This window comes from Pteropus medius, unplaced genomic scaffold, assembly GCF_902729225.1.
Source record: "Pteropus medius unplaced genomic scaffold, Ma_sr-lr_union100, whole genome shotgun sequence".
Lineage (NCBI taxonomy): Eukaryota > Metazoa > Chordata > Mammalia > Chiroptera > Pteropodidae > Pteropus > Pteropus medius.
The window spans coordinates 15,471,921-15,493,869 of record NW_024349225.1 but is presented as its reverse complement, the minus strand read 5'-3'; the positions used below and the strand labels follow the sequence as shown (position 1 = coordinate 15,493,869).

Genomic DNA, 21,949 nt, shown 5'->3' with positions numbered 1-21,949 from the left:
AAACACCATGGGAGGAGGTGTCGCGCCTGCTCTGTCTCTGCTCTGCGTCCGGCAGCAGGTGTCCATGACAAGGGGAAGGACGTCTGCCCCAGTTTCTGCTTCGTGGCCAGAGCTCAGACCCCCCGCCCAGGGCTCATGGTCCGTCCCTCGCACCCCGCCTGCTCAGCCGCCGCCCGCCCTGTGCTTTGCAGGAAGGAGGAGACGGTGACGGTCTACCCCGCGGACGTGGTGCTCTTCGAGGGCATCCTGGCCTTCTACTCCCAGGAGGTGCGGGACCTGTTCCACATGAAGCTCTTCGTGGACACGGACGCTGACACCCGGCTCTCCCGCAGAGGTGCGTGCACAGAGCCCGTGACGCCCCGCCCGCCTGGAGTCTGAGGCCCGTGCCTTTTCTGATGGTCACCCGGCCCAGCCCAGCAGGCTCAGTGCAGCCCGAGGAGGTCCTGCTGCCCAGACGACAGGTCGCATCAAGAAGGGGTTGGTCCCTTCCTGTTGACAGTCACGAAATGCTTACGAGGTCACAGAGGTGAAGTCAGCAGTTTAGTTCTGGTTTCTGCCCGTGCTGCCAGGCCTTATGTTCCCCCTGGGCAGGGGGTGTGGCAGAGCAGGGTGTGGGGTGACCGAGGCCAGGAACGAAAGGTGGCTGAGGCTCTGCGTGGACACCCAGGAAAGGATGAGTTAGCCCCATCACAGCAGATCGTCGGCAGGTCAGGGGTCAGGGGTCGTGATCTCCAGTCCAGAGGCCGACCTCAGAGTTAGGTATCCTTGGCTCGTGAAGCTGGTTGGCGGTGTGCCCAGCTGTGCACCTCATGGCTGGACCTGCAGCCGGGACCAGCAGGACGGACAAGCGAGTTCTGGGCCCACACTCTGCTCAGCAGTTGGAGCGTTGCTTCTGCTCCCGGGCGGGCCGGGGTTCAGGTCTGCGATGAGAAGCAGGGGAAGGAGGGGCCTCTGCTCCAGTCCCGGCAGACGCCCAGCTGGCTCTGCGACGGTGGTGGCTCTCGTGACCTCCCAGGCTTGGCTTTCTTTCTGGGGAAAAGGCAGACCTGGTGTTCAGGGTCGTGACCCTGGCCAGGCAGCAGCGACAGAGTCTTTTTTGATTCGTAATTGAGGCCTGAACTTGGCCGTGCCTCGCACCTCTGCCTCGGGGGCCTGGCTTCTCACCGAAAGCTACGAACCCCGGTCCTGCCTGCTCTCTGTGGCCGCATTAGCAGCATCAGGCATGGAAGGAAAAACACTGGAGTCAGTTTTTCTGTTGATCGTCTGATGGTCGGTCCCCCTGGGATGGCGGTGACAACCGAGGTTCTGCTGGTCAGTAAACGTCCAGGTCGGTGGCGACGATCACAGTCATGCTGGTCAGCGAACGTCCAGGTCGGGTCTGCTCTGCCTGAGGTGCTGGACGTCGTTTTCGTCAGGACCAGTCAGAACCTGTGCGTGGTCACGTCCTTGGGAGCCGGGGACTCCGGGGCAGCTGCCGTCGTTAGTCCAGCCCGTGGCACTGTAGTGCCGGGGAGCGGCCGTGCTGGAGGTGGTGGCGTCGCCCAGGCGGTCTGGCCTCACTCACACCGACAGTCACGGCCTGGAGTGAACAGGACCCTCCCTCCCTCGCTTGTGCTGACCCTTCCGTGAAGCGGGGGAGGGCCGAGGTGATGGTGGCCCCTCTGGGGCTTTCTTCAGGTCAGTTCTGCAGCCCCCGCCCTCCTGGGTGCTCCCCGGGCTCTGCTTTGTCCTCCCAGCTCTGCCTGCACGTGTCACGCACTGGCGAGTCACTTTCCTGGTGACTCGGGGGCCTTTTGCACATGCCGTTTCTGCAGGCTCGTCACCTGTCCACGCAGGAAAGAGCATGCCGGCGTGTGCTTCGCGTGCGGGGGGCGGGGAGGGAGGGCGCAGGGAGCCAGGGCCGGCTGTTGGGCAGCAGGACATTCCTGGAGGCTTGAGTTTTACCCATCTGTGTGTCAGACCTCCTGGGCATGCGTCCCTCACATTCCAGGGTGACCGTTGTGATGCGGCCATGTGGCCCTGGGGGCAGTGGTTCCTTTCTGTGAGGCAGAGGAGGTCAGGGACGGGGACCCAGGGCTGCTGGCAGGCCCCTGGTCAGTGCCCCACCATAGATCCCCCTGCCCAGGTCACACAGTCTTAATGGCCGCAGCGTCCTGATCCGTCTGAGTTTTACTTGAGGGACACATCTCCCCCGCGACCTCTCACTCCGATGGGTTTAACCACTGACGAGTTGTGCGCATCCGGGTCTTTCTGAACGGTCGCGGCTTAGGCCGAGCGGAGGGCGCACTGGTGGACTTGGAGGGGTGAAGTGGGCGCCGCGTGGGGAGGGGGGCCCAGCGTGTGGTGTCCGCCCTTGGCCCGCCTCCGCTGGGTCTGACTGCTCGCCCGTCTCCGGGTCCTGGCGTCCCAGTGCTCGTCTCGTCAGGGAGCTGTAATCATGGAGACTCAAGCTCGTTGGGCACGTCCTGTGTGCCAGCCACAGTGCTAGAGAGCTCAGTGTCCCTGGGTCCCTAAGCCACAGCTGCGGGAGGGAGGGCCTGCCAGTCCACAGTGTAGGCGAGTGAGGGTCGCAGGGGTGGCGCGAATGTCGAAGGTCACGGGTCAGCGTCGGTGGGGTCAGGACGCAAGTCCGGGTCGGTTTTACCCACATCGCTCTCGGTGGCGGAGCAGGAACCATGGTTCTGGGCTCCACGCAGACGGGGTGACCCTTGTACCCCTGCTTTCTCCCCAGCCGGCTGCTCCCTCCAGTGACGTGACAGGAAGCGCGGTCAGGCCTCCAAGGCCCGGGGGCTGCCGGCCTGGGCTGAGGTCGTGCAGGAGCGATGTGCGTGCGTGCTCGTGTGTACACGCGTGTGCACGTGCTGGGGGAGGACGCAGGGTCCCGCAGGCTGCCGCCGTCGGCACCGTGGGAGAAGCACACCTTGCCGGACCAGCCGGCATCGGGCTCCGCAGGGCTTGCAGACGCGGCCTGGGGCCTTTTGATCCGGCTTCCCTTTTCGTTGGGGCTTTATCTGTGCCGTGTGAAGGACCCGTGGCCACGCTGCTGTGTGTGGGCCGAGTGGAGCTCGCTGGCCCGTGTGTCAGGGCTCTGCGGGCCGGTGGCATTGAGCCGTGTGGTGGCTCGGCAGCTCGTGCTCGGCCCAGTGTCCCTGGAGCGGCCGGAGCAGGCCCTGTGTTGAAACGCCCGAGGAGACGGCCGTGTCCCAGCTGGGGATGGCCCCGCGCTGGCCTGGGTGGGCAGTCGGGGGTCGCAGGGTCAGTCCTGATGTGCTAGGGTGCAGCCAGCCATCGCCCCCAGGGCTCACGTGGGAAGAGCTCTTTGTAAACTGAGGCTCTGGCAGGAAGTCGGGGCGGCCGGGGATACAGCTCCGGAATGCGGGCTTCCTGACGCCGCTCCAGCCACCTGGTGTCGCAGGCTTGGCGCCAGCCGGGCTTGCAGCCAGGGCACCCTCCCTGTCCCCTGCCCCTCCCCGCCCACGCGTGGCTGTGGACGCGGTCGTTCAGGGGCGTAAGTCCACGCCCCAGAAACCCGCTCACCAGCGTTCCCCACTGCGACACCTGAGCCTGTGAGAAACAGTCGAGAGGCGCCGAGGGGCCGTGGCAGACCCCGGGAATGGGCGTGGTGCCCTGTGGTGGGGCGGGAGGTGTCACAGCTCTGACGTGACGTGATGCCTGTGGGGACGGCCGTTTCGAGAGACTCGCCTTCGAAACGTTCTGCCGGTTGGGGAAACTGAGGCCCAGGGAGGTTCGTGTGCAGCGGCCGAATCAGGATTCCAGCCCCCTGGACGGGCGGGGGACCTTTTCCCATTTTTGGCCAAGGATTCTATTTAAAAAGGTGCTGGAAGGTCCCCGACTAGAGTGCCCAGGGCGAGGGGGCAGAAGGAGGTGAGTTGGGGTCCATCCGGCTACTCCCCAGCTGCAGCCCACCGTTTCTCCTGGGTTTCCCTGTCCTTCACTGAGTGGTTTTGTTTGCAAACCTCAGAGCATGAGCTGAGTGGGAACATCTGACCACAGCTGGACCTCTGCCCACCTTCCACCCCCTGTAGGGCCCGGAGTGGGGCAGGAGCCAGAGTGACAGGGTGGGCACGTCAGCAGAGGGGCTCTGGGCAGCACATGGGCAAGCAGGTGCAGGGGACGGGATCGAGGCGGCACAGGAGGTCTCCTGGCAGCCCGCCCCTGGCCAAGAAGCCCGCCGCCTCTCTGGGCCAAGTCGACTTCCTGTTATGAACTCTCCAGGACCGGCCTGCTTTTTTATCACGTACACCAAATTTATTTGGGTCAAATGCTGCTGAAGCGAGATGCCTCTTGGCCTTGGCCAGACGGCCTTTTGCCGCAGAGAGTGTGGTGTCACAGCCACATCTGCCTGCAGCAAGACGTAAAAATGGGGCCCGTTTGTCGCAGAGGCCCCGCCGCCCTGCGGTCAGGCCTCCCGGCCTGGACGGCTGCGTGGCGGGCGGGCGGAGGGCGGGCGTGTGCCGGCCCCCGCACCATCGTCCTGCTCCCCGTTTTCTTCTCCTGCAGTGTTAAGGGACATCAGCGAGAGAGGGCGGGACCTCGAGCAGATACTGTCTCAGTACATCACGTTCGTGAAGCCCGCCTTTGAGGAATTCTGCTTGCCGGTGAGTTGTGTTCTTGGCGTGCTGCTGAATTTGGAAATTAAATGCAGTCAGACACACACAGGTCCGTCAGCCGAGGCGAGGCGCTCCCCAGCTCGAGGCCCGCTCGCTGCTGCGAGTGGCCCTCTGTCCTGAAGGCCCAGGGCGCGGCAGCCTCTGGCACCTTGTGTCCTACCCGGTGTTCCTCAGCTCTGTCCTGCCACTCATTTTCTGGGTGGCCCGTAGGTTCCTGCTGTGAAACCCCAGCGGGCTCTGCATTCCCTGCTTGGTGGGTTCGGGGGGTGTGGGGGCCCCTTTATTGGAGGTGCGTCACCTCTCAGGACAGACTCGGCCATCTGGATCTTGGAAGGTCTGGGTTGGTCGGGGCGTGTTGGGGAGCCTCAGCTGCTGGGTTCCCCTCCAATGCCCCTCGGCCCTCAGCCGGCCCGCTGTGAGCGTGTCTGCCCCCGCGTGCCTTCCTGTCCCGTCCACGGGGCCGCCGTGCCTGGATAAGCTTCCTTCCTTCCGCCCTGGCACAGACCGGCCGTCCTCCCTGGCAGCTGGGGACTCTAGGGAGGTGGCCTTCACAGAAGGAAGGTTGGGGGCGGGGAGCGCTCAGCTTTTAGCGAACCAGCCGTCAGCCCAGGAAATACCCTCAGCTTCCTGGGGAAAGACAAAAAATAAAAATCGTTGACGGGGGCTGCAGGGGACAGGAGGTGTGGGGGCAGGTGGGGTAGAGGATGGGGAAGTATTCATCTCAGGGGACTTCTGCCCCATGTCACGTGTCTTCCCCAGGTTGGCCAGGCCATGCTCTGACTCCCCAAGGACTAACTAAGATCTGAGACGGGGAGAAGAGTCACTTGGCCCGGTTTGGGTGATATTTTGGGGGAGACTGGGAAGAGGTTCAGAGCGAGGCCGAGTGTGGGCATTTCTCTGCTTCTGATGATTCTTTCTCCATTGCTGGAGAAATTCGATGCCAAGCTATCTTTGTAAGCCCATGGGTATGTTCTGCGTCAGACTTTTATTTCCTGTCAGGCTGAGGCGGACTCTGAGTCAGCCTGTGAGGCTGGGTCACAGGGTTAGGGTTCCGGGAAGGTGACAGAGGCAGCCGAGCAGCCGTGGGATTCTGTCTGTCCGTCCGTCCGTCCAAGGACCTCCCCCACTCTTTTTAACTTAATAACAAGAACACGAAGTACATCTGTTATTGGACATAAATTAGAGTTCGTTGCTGATTTCCGGCCATTTAACCTATCTGTAATGGAGCTCGGAACTCCGCACAAGCATTTTCTGGGGTGTTCCTCCTTGTTCTCACTGTCCAGCCACGCCGAGCTCAGGGAAAACCAGATCACTACCGGCTGAGCCAGGAGCTCGGACCTGATGACTGCCTGCCGAGGCCGGGCCGGGTTTGGCCCCGACGCAGCTGCATTTCAGCCGTCCTGATCTGGAAGCCACACCGGGTGACGATGCCACACTCATGGCGTTATGTGCCCAGACACAGTTCTGAGCCCACAAAGTCTCAGCAAAGTAAAAAAAAAAAAAAGAATTCTGTTAATGTTGGCCTTTTAAGAAAAACTGTGATGACAGAGCCGGTGACGGTTGCCTTCAGTGGGGGCGGCGTTCGCCCTGGCGCTGGACGGACCACGCTGGGGCGAAGGCCAAGGCGAACGCCGCCCTGGAGTCTGCGCGTCTCGGCTTCCGCGTGCTCTCGTGCGGAACAGGGTTACTCCGCACTTGGTTTCAGAGACTGTTCTCTGTGCTGGCCATCAGCCATGCCGAACGTTCAGAATGGGCAGTCAAGAAAAAGCTGGTTTGTTACAATCTGGATAAAGCGGATAAAAATTACTATGTTCGAAGCCTCGAGCTGCCGGCCCTGGGACGCCCGGGTGGAGAGAAGCCGTCTCCACGTCCCCTGGGGGCACACGGCCGTCTCTCTCAAAGCCCGTGTAACGTGCTGTGCATCTCTCTCTCTGCAGACAAAGAAGTACGCGGACGTGATCATTCCTAGAGGTGCAGACAATCTCGGTGAGTCCTCCCGGGGGCCACCCGTGGGGCAGGGCAGGGTGATCCAGTAAGGCTCCGGGGCGCCATCGTGACATGGAGGATGCCCGCCTACCCGCCAGCCCTGGGAACAGGCCTGTGAAGGCGTGCATGTCCCGCGTAGGTGGGGACACTTGGGGCCTTGTCCCCATGACTGGCTTCAGTCTGGACACTACCCCAATCGGAGGCTCCTCTTTGCGTCCTTCAGGCGTCACCACGTAAAGCACTTGACATCTCCCCGTGTTGCGGTGGCCGTTTGCTCGAGGTGCTCAGTTTGTCTCTCATGCTGAGAGAGGCAGCTCTGTCACTGATGACCTCTGGCGGGCGGGCCCGCCGCGGGGTTGCTCTGCCATCGTGCTGGGGGGTGGGCGTGTGCGCCAGCGGCAGGTCGCAGCTCGATGGCAGCAGCGCGAAGGCCCGTGCTCCCGTCCACAGGACCGTGGCTGAGTGCTCCCAGCCGTGGCTCTGATCGCCTGCTCGGACGCCCGTCCGCCAAGGGCTCCCTGGTCCCAGGCGCTGCCTGTCTCCCTCTCGGACTCGCCTAGGAGGGGGTCACATTAGCCCCACGGGAGGCCTAGGAGGTCGGGTGACAGCCGGCCAGCCGCCTGGAGCGGCACGCGGCCCCGCGTGCCTGCCCAGCCCTCCGGCCCTGACCCGCGCTGGTCTCTCTCCGCAGTGGCCATCAACCTCATCGTGCAGCACATCCAGGACATTCTGAACGGGGGGCTGTCCAAGCGGCAGACCAACGGCTATCTCAACGGCTACACGCCGGCACGCAAGCGGCGGGCCTCGGAGTCCGGCAGCCGGCCGCACTGACCGCGGCCGCTCTCTGCAGGGGACAGAGGCGGCAGGGAGCTGTCCACCTGCACACGTGGTTTCCTGTGACACTGCTTATTTAAGAAGACACCATGGAGATGAAATGCCTTTGATTTTTTTTTTTTTTTTTTTGTACTCTGGAGCAGCGAAATGAAACAGAACTTGACCCTGAGCTTACACGACAAACCGTGCCAACTACTGGGGACGCCTAATTACGAAGCCAACATGTAACCAGTTATAAATACATACGTATATATATGTATATATATACATATATATATATATATAAAAGGATCTATTTTTGTGTAGATGTACAAACACTGTAAAGCTGTTTGCTGTAAGTATCTTGGAGGAGGGCCGTGCCGTCTGGGGCCCGGAGCTGGCGCGTCACCGAGGGGAGCGGCCATTGTGTCCGGGGCGGGGTGCAGGCAGGGGCGTCTGTGGGGCGGAGGTGAGGACAGGGCTCCGGGGCCTGTGAGTGCCCCTTGGAGCTGGAGCGTATTGGCGTGTCAGTGAGAGACGCTCTTGCCTTTGTTTTGAGTTGAAATCAGGCAGCGCCCCAGTGAGAATCAGACCTGGGGAAGAGGCCCCGGCCTCGCCCCCGCGCCCACCCTGGCCTCCGGGGTGGGAGTCAGTCAACGGCCCCTTCCTTACTCACTGCCTCTCAGGCTCTCCAGAGGCCAGGGCTGCCCCTCCCCTGGCAGGGACGTGGAGGTCGTGTCTGAGGAGACGCTGGTCCCCGCCCCCCGGGAAGGCCCAGGCCGGGCGTCCCAGGCTGCGGAGCACGCAGAGGCAGGAGAGCTCTGCCCGCGTGGGCAGCGGCAGCTTTTGATCCCCGAGACGCGGGGATTTGCAGCGAGGTGGGATGGCCCGCACCGGGCAGCGGGGTTGTCACTGGCCGCGTCACGGGTTCACTCATGAACAGCCACACGCAGCGGCAGTGGCCGAGCCGGAGCAGCAGGACGAGGAGGGGGCGTTTGCGTACTAGGGCGGCATCTTAGTTGAAAGCACCTGGGCGATGAGTCCCAGGTGTCCCCAGGGCTCCCTCTTGGGGGAGCCAAGCGAAACGGAGGGGTCTGACCAGAGCCCCGAGGCCTCGGCTCCGAGTTGCCTTGAGCTTTTTCCAGCTCTGCTGGCCGCCTCGGCCTGGTCCGCTCGCCCCGCCTCACCCGGTCCCCGTCTCCGCCCGTCAGACGCATGGCTCTGGTCACCGCCGTGCCCTCGGACGCGGCCTGGTCCGCCTCGATTCGCCTTTTCTGGACTGTTTGACTTTAACTCTTTGCCGTTTCAAAGTCAGGCCTGACCCCAGCAGAGCTTTGCCGGCCGCGACGTTGGGGAGCCGGGGCCGGGTCCTGGATCGTGAGTTGGAGAGTCGATACCCAATACCGTTCAGTAGCACCTCACGCAGTTCTGCGATGGGGGTGGCGAGCCTGGGTCCAGGCCCTCCATCCTGAGGGGCTCGTGTCACCGGCCAGAGGGGCCCGTGCCACCGGCCAGTGGGCAGTGCGCTCAACATTACTTGAAGCTCCCAGGTGCCAAACCGCTTAGTGCCTTGGCTCTGTCCCACTGCCCTGGGGGACGGGTTCTTCTCACTTCTGAGCCGTGGCTGGCCCAGCTGCCTCCGCCTCTGCCTGTGGTGTTGGGACCAAGCCTCAGTGTCCCTGAGTGGCCCAGTCCTAGCTGGGGAGCAGCACCAGGCTGCTCCGCCTCCTGGCACAGCCATCGCCACCTGTTGGTGGCCTGGCTGGGGGCACTGGGCCACACTCACCAGGCAGTGATCAGGATGCCCGGTCTATGACACATGTGTCCGGGGCAGGGAAGGGGTGGGGACACCTGGCTCTCTGTGGCAGGTCCAGCATTAGCTGAGTGTCAGAGCCGGGCCTTGCCGGGTGCAAACCTGTGGCCTGGTGCCCTACGAGCCCCTGGAGGAGACGCCACGACCTGCGTCACCTGGGTTCTCTGCCATCCGGGGGGGAGGCGCAGATGAGCAGTGGGTGACGTTGCTCGTGTGTCGCAGGATGCTCACTTCTCCCCACGTGAGGTCCTTCGCCAGGTGCCGCGGGAAGGCCGTCCGCTCTGCTCCACACCTGCGGAGCTCCGGCTGACGGGGCGTCTGTTCCCCGGGCAGCCCGAGCCCCCAGGAGGGAGACGGCAGTCTGTCTGAGGAGGGCGCGGGCGTGACCTCAGGCGTCTGTCCTTCAGTTGGAGGATGTGGCTGGACGGTGGGTCTCTGAAGGACAGGCTGCGGGCAGGTGGCAGGGAAAGGCCTCCGTTCACCCTTCAGAAGCCGCTGCCCCTGCAGCACCCTGCTCTGGGCCTGGCTGCCCCCCGGCCATGGGACACGGGCTTCCTGCCTGTCCCGGGCTCGGCTGGGACCTTGCCTTGGTGTCAGGCTCATCAGGTCGCCGGGTCAGGCTGAAGGCTTGTGCATGCATCAGAGCTGGCGGGGAGGCGAGTGGGGGCCCAGGTGGGCTGTGTCGCCACCTGTGCTGAGTCGGGCAGGTGGGGACAGGTCCTGGGGACACAGAATGGGCCCTGCCGCTGCCGCCAGCACCCGAGTCCTTAGGGTGCAGTGGAAGGGTCGCTCTTGCTGTCAGACCAGTGAGATGGGGGTGGGCAGGGCTGTGGGGCTGCGTCTGGAGCCCGGCGCCTCCTGTGGCCTCGTCTCTGGGCCTTCTGTCCCGCTGGGCAGGGGGCGGGCGTGAGAGCGGAGCCATGCTGCCTCCGGAGCGGGTGGGCAGCTCAGTGCGGACTTCGGCCTTTTCCCCTTTCGGATGCTTGCTCCTCCCCCTCCCCTTTCCGCCACCCTGCCTTTATTGTTCGTAGTTGCAAAAATGACCACGTCCTCTGTACTTTGCTGTAAATAAAGACTGAACCAAAAACAGCCACCGCGTGCCTTCCCTGTGTCGGGCGGGAGCCACGGCGGAGGCTGGTGGTGACGGGGCCGCGGAGCCGCTGGGGGTGGGGCTGGCAGGCCTGCGCTGGAACCCTGGTGACACACGGACACGAAAGCCGGGCCGTGTTTTCTGGAGGCTTCTCTTCCCTGGATGACTGGCTTTGAGCTCCTGCTGGTGTCACCCAGTTTAGACAGTGTCCTCCCTCGCCGCCTTCGCTGGGCTAGTCACCACCCCCACCTCAACTTCGGCAATCAGCCATTGTGGGTGGAGGGAGGAGAGTCTACGTTATAGAGTTCAAGTGGAATAGACACACCACACATGTAACTAATTGAAACAATGTATCTATTTGACAGATACCGATACGTCATGCCATGCAGACTTTCACCTAGCTCCCTGAGTTTACAAGACCTAGGTCGCCCACCACCGAGGATTTTAAAATAATTGGCTTCCGTGCTCTGAGTAGCACCCACCTTTCTCAGCTACCCCTCACCCACCGCCGCCCAGGCACCAAATAACCCTCACTAACGTCTAGGACCGCTCTGCTCCTTCCAGCCACCTGTTCCCTTGACACATGCTAACCCATCAAGGAACCGAGCAGATTGAAAGGAACTTTCAGGTGGCAGGGCCCACCTTAGGAGGTGGCCGAGGTGCCACTAGAAGAGATGGTGTCCAGCACGACTGTCATCTGGCTTGCGTGGGTCACAGGAAGTGGTCGTGCGGGCCGGCTTCGCTGTGTGTGATCCAGGCTCCTCTCTGCATAGCCCTCATGTCTCCCTGTCCCGTGGACCACATCTGCCCTCCACAGGCCACCTCCGTCCTCTGGAGCTGGAGGCTTTGCTTGGGGCAAGGTGCAGGCCAGGGGGCCCTGAGCGAAGCTGCTTTTTCTTCCCACCCCCTGTCACTGCATCCTCTGAGCCAGCCTTCGCCGCAACTAGCAGACCCATTTGGCTGGTGCCGCTTTAATCAAACCGTCGGCTCGTTTAGAAAGGGACCCGTTAGGACCCGCCTAAAGGTTTTGTAGAGGAGGCCTGGGGCGTGGGCCGGAGATGCGTCGCTCTCACCCTCCGGTGCTGGCGCTGTTTAGATTTCGATTTTAAAGCGGTTCGAGCAGATCATCTTGTAAACCCCAGGACGTTACCCCACGAGCTAGATCTTGGGCTGTGCCCGCACAGATGCACAGACGTTTTTTAACTAAACTATGGACTAAACACAGAACAGCCACGTGCGTCGGCTTGGGACGAAACCCAGGCACGTTCTCCACGAAAGGAAGGAGACGGGGCGGGAGAAGGAAGTCGAGCGTGACATGAGGTCACTCTAAACACGTCTCCCTCTGCCCTGAGGATCTGTTAGACCTGGACGGCAGGCCCAGGACGTGTGGCCCAGAGCGAACGCCGCCTGAGCTCCGGGTCGGCGTTTGCCGAGTGCTGACTGTGGGGGCCCCCGAAGCCCAGCACGGCCTCGCCGGCCTGCCTGGTGGCGTTGTCCACCGAAAAGCCCAGACTCGGGCAAGATAATTCCAGTGACAAGCTTCAGGACGCCCCGTCAGTACCTTGTACTTCCTTTTCAGTTACTGAAATGTCCACCTCTAGTGGTAACATTCACGTCGGGCTTTTCCAGCGGGCAGGACACTCCCGGAGCGTGGCTGGGTCCTGAAAACCGTCCTGCCTGGTACACGGGGAACGCAGCTGCTCCAGCCTGGGGCGGAGGGGAAGCGAGGCGCCGCGTAGCCGCTGGGACGCGGGACCGGCGGGCGGTGCGGCCGTGGCGCGCGCCTGCCATCTAGCGGCGCGTTCCGATCTCAGCAGCAGGGGAGCCGGGGGCGGGCCCAGCGGCCCTTGCTTGGCTGGCAGGGACCGCTGTCCGTGCGATGCCGCCTGGTGTCTGACTCCGGGTGCGGCCTCTTTCCTGTTTCCTCCGGGAGGATCTTGGCTGAGGCCCGGCCTGGGGCGGCGGGAGCCGACCCTCTTTGTGCTGCTGCCACCTGCCGCAGCGTCTCCCCAAGCTGGCCAGCGTAGTCGCCCGGGCGACCAGCGAAAGATGCCGCTGGGACCCACTCCTGAGAATTTCGATTCTGCGGTTCCAGGGGACTGCGCAGGTAAATCAGACGCACGGGGCGTGGAAGCCCCGGGCCCTGGGCATTTAGTCATTCAGCTCTGCGGTGTTCCCTGCCCTGGGACCCCTTCTCTCCCAGAAACACCGTCTGCGCTGTTCAAGGCTCTTCCCTGCCTTGAATGTGTTCCTATGTGGTTCCTATTTTTTGATGCTACTATAAACAGTATTTGAAAAAGTTCCAGTTTCTGAGTGTTTGTTGGTAGCGTGTAGAAATGCAATTGGTTTCCATACGCCGGTCTTATCTTGCAGATTTGCTAAGCTCACTCATCAGTGTTAACACTGTTTTTAGAGCGGTTTCGGGGAAGCAGGGATAAAACTGTGCTTCAGCCTCCATGTCTAACCACGAGATTTCGAGATTTCTATGCCTACTTTTATCGTCTCTACAGGTGATAGTTTTCTTACTTTAGCACTTACCTTTTAAAACCAACATGCACACTTAACAAAAATCTCTAACCTCCCAAACGGTCTATGAGCTCTGGAAAGCTTTAACTGATCACGTTTTTTATATAAAGACTTCTCTTTGTCCTTGATGTTCTGCCGATTGCCACGAAGTGTCGAGGATGTGTATTGGTTTTTAATCATTCTACTTGTGTTTCCTGATCGGCCCCGGGCTATGTGTTTCTTGCATTCTGGAAAATTCAAAGCTCTTCTTTCTGCTGACGACTCTTCATCCTTCTGTTCTCTCCCCGCCTAGGTCTGAAGGTCCTGTGTGTAAGACCCTTTTCTCTATGTCTCTTCTTCGTATTTTACTTTTCATCTTTTGGACTTTTCAAGGCTACCTTTTTGCAAAGTTTCACTTATAGTCTCTTCAGCCATGTTTAGTCTGCCTGTCCAAAACAAATCCATCAAGTTTTTAATTTCATGGACCATATTTTTAGCTTGGAAAAAAAAAAACGATTTCATCACATTACAAATCTGCTTGTTGATTATCTGAGTGTCTTATCCTTATGTTTCAATTCCTTTTCTTGGCTCCTTCGAAACTTTATTTTCTTATGTGCTCAACCATGCATTAAACAGGACTTTTTGGTTTGTTCTCTAGAATTTCTAGGTGTTTTGCAGCGAGAGGGTTTCCCGGTTATCTCAGCCAGGATAGTGGGGGAAAAAAGAAAAAGGTCCCATGGGTTTTCCCCAACTTTTTTCTCCAGAAAAGTTCTGCTTTGTCAACAGGGTCAAATGTCACTTGGAGTTCCGACGCCCACCGCTCCACGTCTGTGGCGTGTGGGGGACATCTGGGCTGTGAGGCCAGGACCATGAACCGTGCCCCACTGCGTCTCCGCGGGCTCCAGCACCGCTTCTTTATTTGGCTTCTGTTTTGGAGGCAGGCACCACGTTAGCATGAGATGCTCGGAGACATCTAAAGATTGTCGCCGAATCTGCACCTGAGTCGCTCCTGACTAGAGGGTGGATGCAGCCCCGGCCAGGCTGTGCCCGGTGCTTGGCCCGTGGGCTGTTTCTCCTAGAACTGGCCACTAGGTGGCTGGAGGGAGCCACAGTTGGTCCAGCGCTTCCTCGTGACCTTCGGAGCAGCTGGAGGACAGGGTCAAGGCAGGAAACACTGTCTGGGCAGAGACAGGTCCCTGCCCTCAGGGACCTCGGTGGTGGCCAGAGGACCCCAGTGCTCAGGCAGAGAGAGTGGAAGGTGCACGAAGATAATGACTGCGGGCCCTGGACCGAGGGGGTCTCAGGGGAGACTGTGGACATCCTCCCCGGGGACCCAGGCAGGAAGCCTGCGGGGCCTGTGCCGCCCGCGGTCAGCCTCGCCCACCTGGCCACGCGGTTGCGTCAGGCGCCCACGTCTTCCTCCCGCAGGTCCTCCTGCTCCAGGCCTCCCGGCCCAGCTCTGCCCCCGACCCACCACGTGGGCCTGGAGGAACCGCCCTCGGCTCCGGTTTCTCGATCGCGGATGGTAACACCTGTCCCACCACCTCCCAGGGCTGCGTCACATGTAAGCGAGATAATAAAGGTGAAGGTGTGTGAAAATTCGTAAGGGCTGTGTACTCGTGAGGCTTTAAAATAATTGTTTATATAAATTTCCCTACGATCCCTCCTGGGCCCAGGCAGGTCGGGTCCACCGTGGGCATCGAAGGAATTGATAGGAGCGTAGTCTCTTCCAGAAGAGATGCACACGCGTCGCTGTGCACCAGGCTGGCTCCCGCGAAGCCCAGAGCCGGGGAGACAGCCGTGTCACCGAGGTGCTGGGCGTGGCTGACACCTGTCAGCGTGACACAGCCTGGCTCCAGGAGCGTCTCCTGGAGCAGGAGCACCTGTCTCAGGCCCGGGCAGGGGTCTGCCTCGCCTGGGTGCGGCCCCGAGGAAGGGGGAATGGAGTGTGGAGTGAGCTGCGTAGTGGAGCCTGACGTTGCCCTAAGCCTTGAAACAAACCCCCGAGAAGAAAAGCCACTGTCGCTTTTCCAGAACAATGTGATCAAGGAACCGGCTGGCTAGTGGGGGCCCCCACTCCACTCACTCCAGCAGCTGGAGGACTTCCAGAACCCAGCCACGCCCATGGGACGAGGGGAGAAGAGGGTGGCCTGGAGAGGTGTCACCGTGCCTGTGGCCCCGGTGCACCACAGAACAGCCCGTGAGGTTCTTACCAGAGCCTAATTTTAATGCAATCTGTTTATCAGTTTGATCACAACCTGTGTTTTAAAAACGTCAGTTGGAGTGAGATTTCCATGCAGAAATTTTGCGGGGGATACTTGTGTGTGCACGTGCGTGTGTGACATCTTGCAGTCCCCCTTTTTGCTTTCCTCAGTTTCAGGTACTTGAGGTCAACCGCAGTCTGAAAACAGTAAATGGGAAATTCCAGTAATAAACCATTGACAAGCTTTCCGTGGCCCTCGCGCGCTGAAATCTCGCGAGGCCCCGCTCCGCGCGCCCGGAAGTGAGTCCTCCCTCCGCGAGCGCCCGCGGGGCCGCCGCCGCCGCCGCCGCCGCCGCCCGACCTCGCCCGACCTCGCCTCGCCGCGGCCCCCGGGCGCCAGCTGGACGTGGGCTGGACGTGGGCGCGAAGCCGGGGCTGCGCGTCGGCTGTCGCCGGGCCAGCTGCCGCCCGACGCCGTCCCCAGGCCCGCGTCCCTCGCCCGTGTCACGTGGCGGCGTCGCAGGGAGAAGGGTGAGTGGGCCCAGCGAGGTGCGTGAGACGGAACCGCGCGCGCGTGGCGGGTCACAGCCCGTCGTTACAGTCGCTCTGTGGTGTCCTTAGTCGTGTCGTCAGCCCCCTACGGGCCGACTGTGACCTGCGCTGTCCCGTGCGTGTGCGTGAGCGTGCGTGCGTGTGAATATGTGTGCGTGTGCGTGCATGTGTGTGCGCGTGTATGCGTGTGTGTGTGAGTGTGCGCGCGCATGGGTGTGCATGTGTGTGAATGCAGGAGTGTGGTGTGCGCAGGGTTCAGTGTCACCCGCAGTCTCAGTCATCAGGTCCGGGGTCGACCCCCACGTGCTTCCTGGCACCTCAGCTGTCCCCTGTCAGGGTGCTTGGCTTCAACCCCCCACCAGGGGGCGCGATGAACTCTCCCATGGGTCCTGCACCCACCTTTTCTCCGGCAGCCTCTGCCGTGGGCCTGTCACCCACCGAGGGCGTTTTCTTTGAAACGTTGCTTGACTCCTAGGAGATGGGGGGGGGTCGTGTCATCTACTTTCCGTAACAGCAGCTGAGGCTCAGGAGAGGCGCGTCTGTCACGTCGAGTCATCAGTGCCTGCAGAGGCCGGCGTTTGGGCCGGGGTTTGAGCCGGCGTTTGGGCCGGGGTTTTCTGATTGCAAACCATAACCCGCCACCCGCTGCCGCCCGTTCCGTGTCCTGTGTCCTGCAGCTCAGGGACCGAGTCCCGCCTCCCAGCCTCCTGACCTGGCTCTCCTTAGTGCCCCGCTCCCCGCCACGCCTGTCTCGAGGTCCTGCTCACCCAGACGATTGTTTCCTTGGCCTCCTGGCATGGCCTGTAACACCCCCATTTGTGACTGCGTCGTTCACTCCCTCATTTTAAAGGCCTTGGTGGCTGACCTCTCCAGCTCAGACCCCTTGGAAGCATCACGTGTCCTCGTTCCGGCGCTGGCTCAGCCCAAGCCTCCCTGACTCACAGCGCGTGTGGGGGACGCCACCGCCTCCGGCCGCAGGGAGGGCCGGGCCTTCACGCGTGCTGCCTGAGCACGTGGGGGGTTGGTCTTGTCCTCAGCGAAAGGACACGGAGAGTAAGATCTGCCAAGAGGAGAGTAGTTGCCAAGACCTGGACCGCGGAGGCCCGTATTGAGGGCAGAAATGTGAGCCGGGGTGTGGGGGCCGGTGGCCGGGGCTCGTGCTCCTCGGGGCTTCAGAGGGACCCCAGCTCATTACCCTCTCAGCAAGCATGTGCTGAGAACACAGGCCGGGGCCTGGTGGAGGGGCCGTTGGGGGATGAGTCTTCTCATCCAGTTGACAAACAACTTTTTTGCCACGACTGTGGAGTTTTAGTCACAATTTAGTCACACTAAAAACCTCAAGGACACTGCCCAGGGCTATTGACTGCTCTGTCCAAAAGGACACGCTTGTCATGAGATCACGTTTGCCCAAGGGCGGGGCGGGGAGCCTCACTGACTTGCAGCCTGGCGTGTCCGTGTCATGAGCGGAGGCCCCGGACCAGGCGCGGCAGCTTCTACACTCGTTTCCAGAGCTGCCCCGTCCTCCGGGAGCCACCAAGGGGCCTGCCGGGAGACAGCACGGACCAGGCCGAGGTCAGGCAGCACCCCGACCCTGGCAGACCGGACGGTCCATGCACCTGTGACTATGCCCACGAACACCCCAGTCCCAGGAAGCCCCCAGGCCTGGGGCCACGTCTCCACGCCAGAGCCTGACCGTGGGGTCCCCGGTCAGGGTGCTGTCTCCAGGCAGGAGGGGTGTGTTTACGGTTCTGGCCTGGCCTGGGTGGTGGTGACGGGGTGTCCAGCGTCTCCTATTGGAGTCTCCCTGGCCAGGCGATGAAACAGCTGGGACCGGGGGGCAGTGCCACCTCCTGCTATCGGTGGGGGAGACAGGCGTGCCCTTCCCTAACGAGCAGCCGGCGGCTCAGCGGGTTTCCTTTTACGCCAGGTCTGGTCACGACAGCACCCCAGTTAGCACCCCAGTTAGCACCCCAGTTAGCGGGGTTGACAGCAGCTCCTGGGGCAGACTGTGCCCGGCTCCCGAAAGAAGGCGGTGAGGGCTTGCGTGCTCTGCTCCCTCCGGTCGGGTCTCCTTGTCATCTGGGGAATTCTCTCCAGTCTGATGAATTTTGTTGCCATTTTGAAGGATTTTCAAGTATTCCCACAGCTACTCCTCACAACACTCTCCCTCTCACCCCACCGGACACACGCACGCACACACGCACACATGCACGCACACGCATCTCCCCTCCTGGCCTGCCAGGTTTCACATTTGTTCTGTTTGTAGAAACTCCACTGAGTTAAGGTAGTAAAGGTCTCTGTTTAAACACAAATGTCGTGCAAACTCAGCGGATAAGTTTTCTGTTGCTGCTGTAACTTAGTAGCTTAAAACGACATAACTCAGCTGCCAGGTGCTACCTGCATCTGGTTTAGGAAAAACAATTATGCAGAGATCTGTTTGTTACTCGGAGTTCCCTCTAGGTGGCCAGAAACTGCCCTAAAATGGTTAAACAAAAGAGAGGGAGTCGGAGTCAAGTGCACCGAGCCGCTCAGCAGAATGTGGCCCTGGAAGCCCGCCCCGCCTTTCCAGAGGGAAAAGACCCACCCATTTGCCGCCTAATGGCCAAGGGCCCAGCAGAGACCCTGGGGCGTGGGAGTAACTTACAGCCACCTTGATTCGAAACAAACCTTGCTTGGCCACGGATAGTTTTGGGGTTGCAGATGTACCTATCTGGGTTTCCTCGTTTTCCTCTGCAGCTGCTTGTCGTAGAGAAGAGGGCAGTTGCCATGCTCAGGAGGGAGGCTCAGAGCTGGGACGAGGGGAACCGACATGTCAATGAGTCGTGGCCCATGCACTGTGTGACGCCTCAGCACTTCAGGGTCCCTGGGGGCTGTGGCTGAACCCACAGGACTGGCTGACAGGAGGGTCACCAGAGGCACCCGGAGACTTGGGGGACACTGAGGCGGGTCCTTGGGTTCATTAACACGTGACAGCCACAGGGAGGCAGTGAGTGACAGCCGCTGCAACCAGAAAAGAGAAATCAGAACGCGTTTAAACCAGCGATTTTGAAAGCTTGTACGAGGCGAAGTGGTCGTGATTTATCAGAGTTACCAGCGAGCTTTTACCAAAACTTATTATAGAAAAATTGAAACACATACAGAATAAACAGGAGCAATGTCACCAAAAATGACCAAGTAGCAAACTCAAAAACTCTGTCCGTCGCCTAATGCGAGGAGCAGGGAGCTGGCTCTGAGGCACAGTCTGAAGCAGGCTTTGGGGGGACTGGCTGAGCGGGGTGACTTGAAGGTTTGGAGGAGGTTATTTTTGGTCATTTATGGTTGAGAAGTGCCTCGGCCTGAATTTCTTAGAAAGCAGAGCCTGAGGCAAAACTCACAAGCTCACGCTGTAAAGGGGCACAGCAGGGCGACCCCAGGGGAGCCAGGGTGGGGGGAAGTGGAGATGACCGGGGAAGAAGGTAAAGCCGGCACCAGGGGCGTCTTACCAGACTCCCGCAGTCTCGCTGAAGCGTGGCCGCGGCCGTCAGCCGGGGCTCCCTGAACAGAAGCAGCGGGGCCGGTGGGAGGAGGGAGGGGAAGCACGTTCCTGCCGACTCCTTCTTATCATCCTGCTCTGACTGGTCACGGTCCTCCCTGTGGGGCCTTAGCGCCTTTGTACTTGGGATGTTTTACCTAGGCGGCTCCTGGGGACCCCAGAGCCCAGGACATAGGTGGTGGTGGCCTGAGCCAGCGGCACCCTCCTGCCTGCCTGCAGTGGAGCCTCGTGGTCCAGCCAGTGCGTGTGCCTGGGAGCTCAGTGGGGTCGGTGGGTCCGCAGTGGGGGTGGGATGCACGAGGCAGGGGTATGACACTTGGGACGTGAGGGGCATTGCCACTCTGTGCCTCGAGCAGCCTGGGTGACTGGAAGCAGCCAGAAGCACCATGATGCTGCGGCCTCTGCCGTGAAGACGGGGCTGAAGTTCAGTGGACCCGTCTCTAACTGTGGCCGGACCCCCCTCCCTGGCTGACAGGCACGAGGTCATGCCAGGCAACCCTTCTAGAAGATCGTCACCAACACCGAGCAGCATGTGACACACCGGAGGGGCCCTTCAGACTGAGTGAGGAGGGGACAGAGTGGGCGAGTCTATGAAGAAGCCTCCACGGGGCCCATGGGGCCCCTTCCGGAGCCGGGGGGTGAGGTGGAGGGCATGGGGAAGGGGCGTGGGGGAGGCGTGTCCCCATGCACTGGCTGCTGTGCACAGGGAGTCACAGGGCTTTATAGTCCGTTTTCAGATGCTCGCCATTTACTGCTCTGCTGCTAATGAACACCTTGTCGTAGGTGGTAAATGGGGCAGCCCGTGGGATGTGCGAGCCATGTTGGGAGAGATTGGAGTCTGCGGAATGCCCCGCCTGCCATGGGTTAGGTGGCCCCGTATTTTAAGTCTGTCCGTCTGTCCGTGTCGGTGATGTGGCTGGCTTAGACCCTGAGAGGCGGCCCGTGTCTGGGCTGGAAGTCTGAGAGGGGTGGACCGTGGGAGCTGTCCAGGGTCCTGGCAGGGTACTCCGCAGCCGCCAGCACTGTGGGCCTCCTCCCAGGGTCAGGAGGAAGGCGAGGGCTCTTCTGGGCAGGTGTAGTGCCTGGCGTTGCAGGACAGTGACGGGCCATTCCTCAGTGCTCAGCTGCACGGAAGGTGCTTCGGTCTCGGTCAAGGCAGCTGTCCTACGTGGACCGCCTGCGCCTCCATCTGTGCGACCGTCCACTCCTCGGCACCGCGAGCGGCATTCTAACGGTTCCTCTTGGCCATGGAGAAGCTGTGGTTACAGGTGAACGCAGGATAGTGCAGCCTGGGGTCAGGAGTCCAGGCCCGGGAAGGGGGTGGGGACATGGGGCCACCTAGCTCACCCCGGATGGGGCGTGTCGCAGCCTCTGGACCTGAGACGCCGGATCCACGTCCACCGGATAAAGGACCTAGAGACGCCACTCGTGTGGGGGAGAATGGGCAGCGCCTTCGCGTGGGATTGCCAGCGGTCAGCCCACCCCCGGCAGCCAGGGCGCAGGTCAAGCCTCGCCTCTGCTTCTTACCTGCGGCATCATCTTGGGCACGTCACGTCACACCCCTGGCATTTGAGTCCTTCAACTACAAGACCAGATGGTCACACTGGGCAAACGCCGAGGTCCATCCCGGGGCTGGCATTCCGTGACTCTCTTTGGGAACCATCACTTGGGCCTGTGAGGCCCTATTGGAAATAAACACACGTGCACGTCTGGAATCAGGTCATCGGTCAGAAGCACTCGTTTGGGTTAGGGCTCCAGCCCCCATCTGGAAGGTGAGGATAAAAATGGACCCTGCTGTACAGAGCTGTTGATACATTTAAATTAGGTGGCCTGCCGCGTACGCGTGGCATCTGAAGGCACCAAACTCATAGATACAGAGAGTAGAATGGCGGCTACCAGAGGTTGGGGGTGAGGAGCAAGGGGAGGTGCTGGCCACGCGGTGGAAACGTCCGGCTATTAGTTACATGAGTTCTGGGGGCCAGTGCACAGCATGTGGTATAGTTACGGTACCGTATTATGTACTTCAGAGCTGCTAAGAAAGTAGACCTCGAATGTTGTCACTACAAAAAAGGGAATTATGTGACACGAGGGTGGCGTTAGTTATCGATTATGGTGGTAACAGTTTGCAATATCTAAGTGTGTCAAAACACACATTGTGCACCTTAAACTTACACAACATTTTATCAATTATATGTCGATAAAGTTGGGAGAAAACTAGGCTCGATAAAAGGGATGAAAATTTGGGAATCAGAAAGGGGCAGCAAGAAATTGGAGCGAGAATTGGTGAGCGGAACAGGGAAGTACGACGGGACGCAGGAAAACGGGCGGCGGGGACGCGGGAAGCGGGTGGAGAAAAGACACGCGGAAAAGGGAGGTGAACGAAGGCCAGGCAGAGAAAGGGACGGAGCACAAAATAAGAAAGGAGAAATAACAACCGAAAAAAGCAAGAAAAGAGAAGCGAAATGGGAGGTAGGAAAAGAGAAGAGTGACAGAGGAAGCGAACGCGGCGAGAAGAAGAAAATAGGGCAGCAGGAAAGGGAGCGAAAAGGCGGAAGGAAAGAAAACAGTCCGGCTTCCTCCTCCTGCCGCTCCAGTCTCGCCCTCTGTCTGTGTTCCTCACGGTCGTCAGGTGACTACGGTACTTTTACGTACACGTCTTCAGTCTGTGGAGGAAGAAAGACTAGGAAGGCAGAGGGAGAGACATGCATCTCCAGGTCAGCCCTTTACTTCTGGGAGATGTGCGGCTTTTCCGCTCCGTGGCTCGCATCTCTGATTAGACCCGAGTCACGTGGACACATAGCTGCAAGAGAGTCTGAGAAGTCAA

At 60.6% G+C, this 21,949-nt stretch overlaps 1 protein-coding gene across 1 annotated transcript in view; it reads left to right on the top strand.

Moving 5' to 3' along the window:
- Positions 1-10,332, top strand: part of UCK2 (uridine-cytidine kinase 2) — a 44,440-nt gene extending 34,108 nt beyond the window's left edge. The window contains exons 4-7 of the mRNA XM_039881563.1: positions 192-334; positions 4,522-4,619; positions 6,569-6,617; positions 7,309-10,332. Coding sequence (XP_039737497.1) covers positions 192-334; positions 4,522-4,619; positions 6,569-6,617; positions 7,309-7,448 — 430 coding nt within the window. The 3' untranslated portion in view covers positions 7,449-10,332. The remainder of the gene's footprint in view (positions 1-191; positions 335-4,521; positions 4,620-6,568; positions 6,618-7,308) is intronic.
- The last annotated feature ends 11,617 nt before the right edge of the window (positions 10,333-21,949 follow it).